The sequence below is a fragment of the Fusarium coffeatum genome, assembly GCF_003316985.1.
Source record: "Fusarium coffeatum strain FIESC_28 chromosome Unknown BRIP53273_contig_470, whole genome shotgun sequence".
Classification (NCBI taxonomy): domain Eukaryota; kingdom Fungi; phylum Ascomycota; class Sordariomycetes; order Hypocreales; family Nectriaceae; genus Fusarium; species Fusarium coffeatum.
Window position 1 is genome coordinate 1 of NW_022158259.1, and position 9,047 is coordinate 9,047.

Sequence of the window (9,047 nt, forward strand, 5' to 3'; positions counted from 1 at the left end):
TGCTGTGCTGTGCTGTGCTGTACTCTTAGACGACTCCGGACATCAATTCCCTTTCTCCCGTCTCCATATCCTCCTCCCCTCCCTCTCATTCATAAAAGCAGAGCCGTTGCCCTCCTCCTCTCGAAACTTTCTTCCCTCTTGATCTCTTCCTCCTACTGCCACTGCTCTGTCCTCTCGCGTTCGCCTCTCCTTAGAATCTAACGTGCCATCCATCCTATTAGCCACTGCAAGCCAGTCGCCTTTTGATACCCTTTCGCTTTAACGAATAACCATCCTCTTGGTGAAGAGGACCACCGATTGGTAAGTTGTATTGAGTATTTCCGTTCGAAAACAACAATTGCATACCTGGATTCCTTGGCTACGATCTTTACGGCATTTACGACAATGGCTACAGCTTCTCGACAACTGGAAAGACCCGAGGGACGACATTCGGGTCATCGCTGCTTCTCACCGCAGATGACACGACTTGAACTGGCGACACACCGAGATTCACATGTCTCACAAACAACTCGAACACAGCCAGCAACGTTTCTGGTGCATTAGCTCTACTCGACGGTACAGCAAAGCACAGAAACTTGTCCGGTCGCGGTGCCCTGGCTGTGAGATTGCATTGCGTTGCATGTGCGACAGTTGGTGGCATCGCTGCAGTGACGTCCATCCCCAGGCGCCTCTTCAGCCCCCCTTGTCTTAGCCGCATGGTTGTATCCATGGCTGGTTAGCATTGCGCAGTCCATTATTGGCTCTGGTGCTCTAAAACATCCCACTCCATGCAGCCGAAGACAAGGTCAAGGTCAAGGGACCCGCCCGGTAGACCACCGAGAATATCTGGTGGGTCGATGGGTTGGGTTGGTTGCTGGTCCGAATAAGACAGCTCAGAAGCTTGGTTGAGAGCCTGCTTCGGCTTGTCTGTCTGCGTCGTCTTGGAAGTGGGTGCTATGAGCTGGATACTGCAGCAAATCCGCCATGACGCCTATGATCTACTCAAAAATATTATGTCAGAGCCAATTGCGAGAAAAAAGAGAAACCAATGTACAGCCGTAGTGGCAGCTGCGGGCGCAATATTGGCGGGGCATCATCTGTCATGACTTTGAGTTTATCGTCAGATTGATTTCTTTATCTTCCGTCGCCCGATGCCGGAGCCACAATCATTTTTCTGGACCCCTCAATACCACCTCTTCCTCTTCGCCAGCCTCGGACATACTCGGCCACCTTTCGGAACCCTTTCCAAGATCGCCAAAAACTACATTCTTCAGCCTATTATACTCAGCGCATTGCATATACATCTCATGTCCTTCCATTTACCCGTGCTAACATGACACTAAATCATAGATCTCCGCTGCTTTTTACCAAGCCAACGCGCCCCGCGATCCATCCTACATCCCCCACCCACCGAACTCCCCCACAACCCCACCCCAGTTCGATCGAATCCTTGCCTAGCATGGGCCTAAACGAGGACTTCGACGACCGACAGATCCAAACCGAAGCCGAGCAGCAACCATACATACCTTATGAGTATCAGACTGAGAACAATGACTCGTGGGCTGGTGCCTTGCCGGTGAAGCAGGGTCTTTATGACCCTTCTTATGAGAAGGATGCTTGTGGTGTCGGTTTTGCTTGGTAAGTTTGAAGTTAATCCCTGGTCAATTGACTTCTACAACGGTCAACTAACATGTTATGCTCGCAGCCACATCAAGGGTAAGCCTAGCCACAAGATTGTTAGTGATGCCCGTAACCTCCTCTGTAACATGACCCACCGTGGTGCCGTGGGTTCTGACGCACGAGATGGTGATGGTGCTGGTGTCATGACATCCATCCCCCACCGGTTCTTCATCAAGAACTTTGAGAAGGAGGAGGACATTAAGCTGCCTCCCCTGGGCCAGTACGCCGTGGGAAACCTGTTCTTTAAGCCCGACGAGGAGACTCTTCAGGAGTCCAAGAGGCAGCTGGAAGATGTTGCCGAGTCGTTGGGCCTTCGAGTCCTGGGATGGCGAAGGCCTCCCGTCGACTCGACACTACTTGGACCTGCCGCCAAATCGCGTGAGCCCATCATTGCTCAGCCTTTTGTCGTCCTTGCCTCTGCCTATGGCACCGGCAATGCTCCCGAGATGACCGACCCTGAGAAGTTTGATGAGCGTCTGTTCGAGCGACAGCTGTACATTCTGCGAAAGCGTGCTACTCAGAGCATCGGTCTACACAACTGGTTCTACCTCTGCTCCCTTTCAAACAAGAACATTGTCTACAAGGGTCAGCTTGCTCCCGTTCAGGTTTACTCCTACTACCACGATCTCGTCAACGCCGACTACGAGGCGCATTTTGCTCTGGTGCACTCTCGTTTCTCTACAAACACTTTCCCATCATGGGATCGTGCCCAGCCCCTGCGATGGGCTGCCCACAACGGTGAAATCAACACTCTCCGAGGTAACAAGAACTGGATGCGTGCTCGTGAGGGTGTCATGCAGTCTGATGTCTTCAAGGAGGAGCTTGAGCAGATGTACCCTGTTGTTGAGGATGGCGGTTCCGATTCAGCTGCTTTTGACAACGTTCTTGAGCTTCTCACTATTAACGGTGTCCTCTCTCTTCCTGAGGCTGTTATGCTCATGGTTCCTGAGGCTTGGCAGGGCAACCAGCACATGGACCCCAAGAAGGCTGCATTCTACGAGTGGGCTGCTTGCCAGATGGAGCCTTGGGATGGTCCTGCCCTGTTCACATTCGCCGATGGCCGATACTGTGGTGCCAACCTTGACCGAAACGGTCTTCGACCTTGCCGTTTCTATGTTATGGATGATGACCGTATCATCTGCGCTTCAGAGGTTGGAACCATTCCCGTCGAGCCCGAGACTGTCATCCAGAAGGGTCGTCTCCAGCCCGGTCGCATGCTGTTGGTCGATACACAGGCTGGTCGCATCATTGATGACAAGGAGTTGAAGGAGGCTGTTTCAAGCCGATTCGATTTCCGAGCTTGGCTCGACAGCGAGTTGATCACCTTGCCCAAGGTCGTTGAGATCATGGAGCAGGCTCTGGATCTTGCACCCAAGCTTGACGACAAGACTATTCAGTCTGACCCTCTACTGCACTCTTATGGTTACACTCACGAGCAGGTCAGCTTGCTGCTTGCTCCCATGGCTGCTGATGAGAAGGAGGCTTTGGGTTCCATGGGTAACGATGCCCCCTTGGCATGCCTGACCACGGCTCCTCGTCTTCTTTACGACTACTTCCGACAGCTGTTCGCCCAGGTCACTAATCCGCCCATCGACCCCATCCGAGAGTCTATTGTCATGTCCCTCGAGTGTTACGTTGGTCCTCAGGGTAACCTGCTCGAGATGGACGCATCCCAGTGTGGTCGTCTTTTGCTTCCTAGCCCTATCCTCTCTATTGAGGAGTTCAACGCTGTCAAGAACATGTCCCAGAAGTACTCTGAGTGGACCGTCAAGACCATTGATTTGACCTTCCCCAAGAAGCAGGGAGTCCAGGGCTACATCAGACATCTCGATGAGATTTGCAACGAGGCTTCCGCCGCCATCGAGGCCCGGGACCGTGTCATTGTCCTGTCTGACCGCAACACTTCCGCTGACCGCGTGCCCGTCTCTGCCGTTCTCGCTTCTGCTATGGTCCACCATCACCTTGTCAGCAACAAGTGGCGATCTATGGCTGCTCTTGTTGTCGAGACTGCTGAGGCTCGTGAGGTCCACCACATGTGTGTTCTCCTCGGATACGGTGCTGATGCCATCAACCCCTACCTTGCCATGGAGTGCATTCTCAAGTTGAACCGCGAGGGTCTTATCAAGAAGAAGGCCACTGATGAGACACTGATCCGTAACTACAAGCACTCTTGCGACGGTGGTATTCTCAAGGTCATGAGTAAGATGGGTATCTCCACTCTTGCCTCTTACAAGGGTGCCCAGATCTTTGAGATTCTTGGTCTCGATGAGACCGTCGTCGAGCGATGTTTCAGGGGTACTGCTTCTCGTATCCAGGGCATGACCTTCGAGCTCATCGCCGAGGAAGCTTTCCGATTCCACGAGCGCGGTTACCCCTCCAGAGAGAGTATCGGACCTCCTGGCCTCCCCGAGTCTGGCGAGTACCACTGGCGAGATGGTGGCGAGCCTCACGTCAACGACCCTACCTCGATTGCCAATATCCAGGACGCTGTCCGCACCAAGAACGACAAGTCTTACGAGGCCTACTCACGATCAGAGTATGAGCAGATCAAGAACTGTACTCTTCGTGGTCTCCTTGACTTCAAGTTTGAGGACTGCACTCCTGTCCCCATCGATCAGGTTGAGCCTTGGACCGATATCGTTCGTCGATTCTGTACTGGTGCCATGTCTTACGGTTCCATTTCCATGGAATCCCACTCTACCCTTGCTGTTGCCATGAACCGACTTGGTGGAAAGTCCAACACTGGTGAGGGTGGTGAGGATCCTGAGCGATCTCAGCGCATGCCCAACGGTGATACCATGCGTTCTGCTATCAAGCAGGTTGCTTCTGGTCGTTTCGGTGTCACTTCTGCTTACCTTGCCGATTCCGATGAGCTTCAAATCAAGATGGCCCAGGGTGCCAAGCCTGGTGAGGGTGGTGAGCTTCCTGGCCACAAGGTGTCCAAGTCCATTGCTCGCACCCGTCACTCTACCCCTGGTGTCGGTCTTATCTCGCCTCCTCCTCATCACGATATCTACTCCATTGAGGATCTTAAGCAGCTGATCTACGATCTGAAGTGTTCCAGTCCCCGATCTCGAGTCTCTGTCAAGCTTGTCTCCGAGGTTGGTGTCGGTATCGTCGCCTCTGGTGTCGCCAAGGCCAAGGCCGATCACATCCTGATCTCTGGTCACGATGGTGGTACTGGTGCTTCCCGATGGACCGGTATCAAGTACGCTGGTCTTCCTTGGGAGCTTGGTCTGGCTGAGACCCACCAGACTCTGGTCCTCAACGATCTTCGTGGTCGTGTCGTTGTCCAGACCGATGGTCAGCTCAAGACTGGTCGTGATGTTGCCCTTGCTTGTCTGCTTGGTGCTGAGGAATGGGGCTTTGCTACTGCTCCTCTTATTGCCATGGGCTGTGTCTTTATGCGCAAGTGTCACTGTGATTTCCCCCTTTTGCCACCTTAAATCGAATCGTCCTTGCTAACTTGTAAATAGTGAACACCTGCCCTGTTGGTATCGCTACTCAGGACCCTGAGCTCCGAAAGAAGTTCACCGGTACTCCCGAGCATGTCATCAACTTCTTCTACTATGTTGCCAACGAGCTTCGAGCCATTATGGCCCAGCTTGGTTTCCGTACCATCAACGAGATGGTTGGACATGTTGAAGTCCTCAAGATGCGCGACGACCTTCGAACCAACAAGACAGCCAACATTGACCTGTCTCTTCTCCTGACACCCGCTCACAAGCTCCGACCTGGTGTTGCCACCTTCAACGTCCGAAAGCAGGACCACAAGCTTCACGTTCGACTTGACAACAAGCTGATCTCTGAGTCCGAGTTGACTCTCGACAAGGGTCTTCCCTCCAGAATCGAGTGTGACATTGTCAACACTGACCGAGCAATGGGTACCTCCCTCTCTTACCATATCTCCAAGCGATATGGTGAGGCTGGACTGCCCATGGACACTGTCCATGTTAATATCAAGGGCTCCGCTGGTCAGTCTTTCGGTGCTTTCCTCGCTCCTGGTGTCACACTCGAGCTTGAGGGTGATGCCAACGATTATGTCGGTAAGGGCTTGTCTGGTGGTCGATTAATCATCTACCCTCCCCGCTCTGCTGTCTTCAAGTCTGAGGAGAACATTCTCATTGGTAACACTTGCTTGTACGGTGCTACTACCGGTACTTGCTTCTTCCGTGGTGTTGCTGCTGAGCGTTTCGCCGTCCGAAACTCCGGTGCCACTGCCGTCGTCGAAGGTGTTGGTGACCATGGTTGTGAGTACATGACTGGTGGTCGCGTTGTTGTTCTTGGATCTACTGGTCGTAACTTCGCGGCTGGTATGTCTGGCGGTATTGCCTACATCCTCGATGTCCACGGTGATTTCCACTCCAAGCTCAACGGCGAGATGGTTGAGGCCAGTGGCCTTGAGGACCCTGCTGAGATTGCTTTCGTTCGCGGTCTCATTGAAGATCACCACCACTACACCGGCTCTGAGCGTGCTGCCCGTATCCTGGTCGACTTCAACCGAGCTCTGCCTCGCTTCGTCAAGGTTCTCCCCGTCGACTACAAGCGTGTTCTTGAAGAGGAAGCCGCCAAGGCTACAGAGGCCAAGCGTGCTGAGTACAACCTTCCTGCCGTTTCCGGTGTTCAGCACAATAAGTCCGAAAAGGCCGCCAAGCTCCAGGATCTCGAGGAGGCTGTTGGTGATAACGCTGCTGAGAAGAAGCGTGCTCTTGTTCTCGACAAGACACGAGGATTCAAGCTTTACAAGCGTCGTCAGGAGAAGTATCGCCCTGTCAACTCTCGTCTCAAGGATTGGGCTGAGCTTAGCTCGCGTCTTGACGAGGACGAGCTTAAGTTCCAGAGTGCTCGCTGCATGGACTGTGGTGTCCCCTTTTGCCAATCTGAAACCGGTTGTCCTATCTCTAATATCATCCCCAAATGGAACGAATTAGTTTTCCAGGCAAGTAGCTTTCTTGCAAATTAGCACTCAATAATGTCCGATAAATTGCTAACACTCAAACAGAACCAATGGAAGGATGCTCTCAACCGTCTCCTCATGACCAACAACTTCCCCGAGTTCACTGGACGTGTCTGCCCTGCTCCCTGTGAAGGTGCTTGTGTTCTGGGAATTAACGAAGACCCCGTTGGTATCAAGTCCATCGAGTGTGCCATCATCGACCGAGGTTTCGAGATGGGCTGGATGGTTCCTCAGCCCCCCAAGGTCCGCACTGGCAAGACTGTCGCGATCATTGGATCCGGTCCTGCTGGCCTGGCTGCTGCTGATCAACTCAACCGTGCCGGTCACCTCGTTACTGTCTACGAGCGAGCTGATCGTCTGGGTGGTCTTCTCATGTACGGTATTCCCAACATGAAGCTCGACAAGCGTATTGTCAAGCGACGTACTGATTTCATGGCGGATGAGGGTATTATCTTCAAGACTGGCGTTGCGGTTGGTGAGGAGGGTCACCCGTCCCTCAACGACCTTCGAGCCAGTCACACCGTTGTTGTTATTGCAACTGGTGCTACTGTCGCTCGTGACCTCCCCATCAAAGGACGCCAGCTCGATGGTATCCACTACGCTATGGAGTTCCTTCACAAGAACACCAAGTCTCTCCTCGACTCCGAGCTTGGTGACGACGCTTACATTACTGCCAAGGACAAGCACGTTGTTGTCATTGGTGGTGGTGACACTGGTAACGATTGTATCGGAACCTCTCTCCGCCACGGTGCCAAGTCCGTCACCAACTTCGAGCTTCTTCCTCAACCTCCTCCCGAGCGTGCCAACGACAACCCTTGGCCTCAGTGGCCTCGTATCTACCGTGTTGACTACGGTCACACTGAGGTCCGTCAGCACACCGGCAAGGATCCCCGTGAGTACTGCATCATGTCTGAGGAGTTCATGGACGACGGCTCTGGCAAGGTTAAGGGCATCAACACTATCCGTGTTGAGTGGACCAAGTCTCCCAGTGGTGGTTGGGACATGAAGAAGGTCGAGGGCTCTCAGCAGTTCTTCCCTGCTGACCTCGTCCTGCTTGCCATGGGTTTCCTCGGACCTGAGGCTCGTGTTCTCGGTGACGAGATCGAAAAGGATGCTCGCAAGAACGTCAAGACTGCCCCTGGCAAGTACAGCACCAACCTTGAGGGCGTCTTTGCTGCTGGTGACGCTCGCCGCGGTCAATCCCTGATTGTCTGGTAAGTTAATCCTTACTCAAAAATTTCTCAGAAACAAAATACTAACAAATACTGCAGGGGTATCAACGAAGGTCGCCAGGCTGCCCGTGAGATTGATCTGTACCTCGAGAAGTACACCAACCTGCCCATTACCGGTGGTATCATCAAGCGTAATGCGCAGGAAATCTTCAGCCAGATTAAGGTTGAGGCTTAGATATAAAATATGTGGTTTTGGTCTGTTTTTCTGCCTTTTAGGATTGGAGCAAAGGGATACAGGATGATACCATGATCGTGCATTCGGTTGTGTTGAAGGCGTGGTTTAAGGATATAGTTTATACTTTTTATACCAATTTGAGAGACTTGGCTACTATTAATTTGACCATTGAGAGCCATAAGGGACGAAATGATTTGAGGAGTTTATGCTTGCCTTTACTAAATCTTAGGATATTTATTTTCTTGGCTCTCCTAAGCCTTAGATAACAATCTCGCCCACGCCTAACATCTCGCAACAAAATCCAATATCAATTTGGATAAACTCCTTGCCGTACCCCGTCCAACCCTTTCCACCTATGTTTCGCGCAACCAAGGTAAATCAACAACCGTACAAAGGAAAAGCCAGTAAGCAAAACCAACAAGCAAATATTGACCAACATCCCAAACATCCTACCAAGACTCTGACAGTTTCCAATCGTAGACAAACATCTTGTCTACTTCTGAGAAGGCACTTCTCCAGATACGATTACAGGTTGGACGGCAGCCTCGCACGCTTAGGCTCGGAAGATCCTTCGACACTTTGCTCGGTCAAGCTGCCCTTTCGCTTGACTGAGACTGAAGCATCCTGCTGTGAATCAACAGGGTTATGGAGATCCTGGAGGTCGTCTTGCGTGAAATCGTCTTCATGGCCATGGTCTGGACCCTTACATGCGCCAGAGCTTCCTCGGCAGTCTTGAGGAACTTTTTGCAGAATCTAATTGGGCAGCGATAGTGAGTATGAAAACGTTCATGGGCCCATCTGGCAGTGGGATGTTTCAGAACTTTCTCGCAGAACCTGCACAGGAAGCTTACGGGTGGACTCGCATGCTTGATGTTCCAGTGCAGGCTAAGAGCGTATCAGGTAGCGCAGTTCTTTCCACAGTCAGTGCACAGAATGGGGTTCAGACCATGCTTAATCCTAGCATGTCGTTCCAAGCCTTCTTTCCGTGGGAAAGCCCATCCACACTTGGGAAAGTTGCATTTGA

The 9,047-nt window shown here is 52.3% G+C and overlaps 1 protein-coding gene across 1 annotated transcript; it reads left to right on the forward strand.

Moving 5' to 3' along the window:
- Positions 1 to 1,438: 1,438 nt before the first annotated feature.
- FIESC28_11707 (uncharacterized protein) lies at positions 1,439 to 8,023 on the forward strand (the record flags this gene model as incomplete). The annotated part of the gene is made up of 5 exons (XM_031165824.1): positions 1,439 to 1,617; positions 1,685 to 5,079; positions 5,136 to 6,589; positions 6,662 to 7,830; positions 7,888 to 8,023. The coding sequence occupies 5 exons, from the start codon at positions 1,439 to 1,441 to the stop codon at positions 8,021 to 8,023; spliced, it is 6,333 nt and encodes a 2,110-aa protein (XP_031010117.1).
- Positions 8,024 to 9,047: the final 1,024 nt, after the last annotated feature.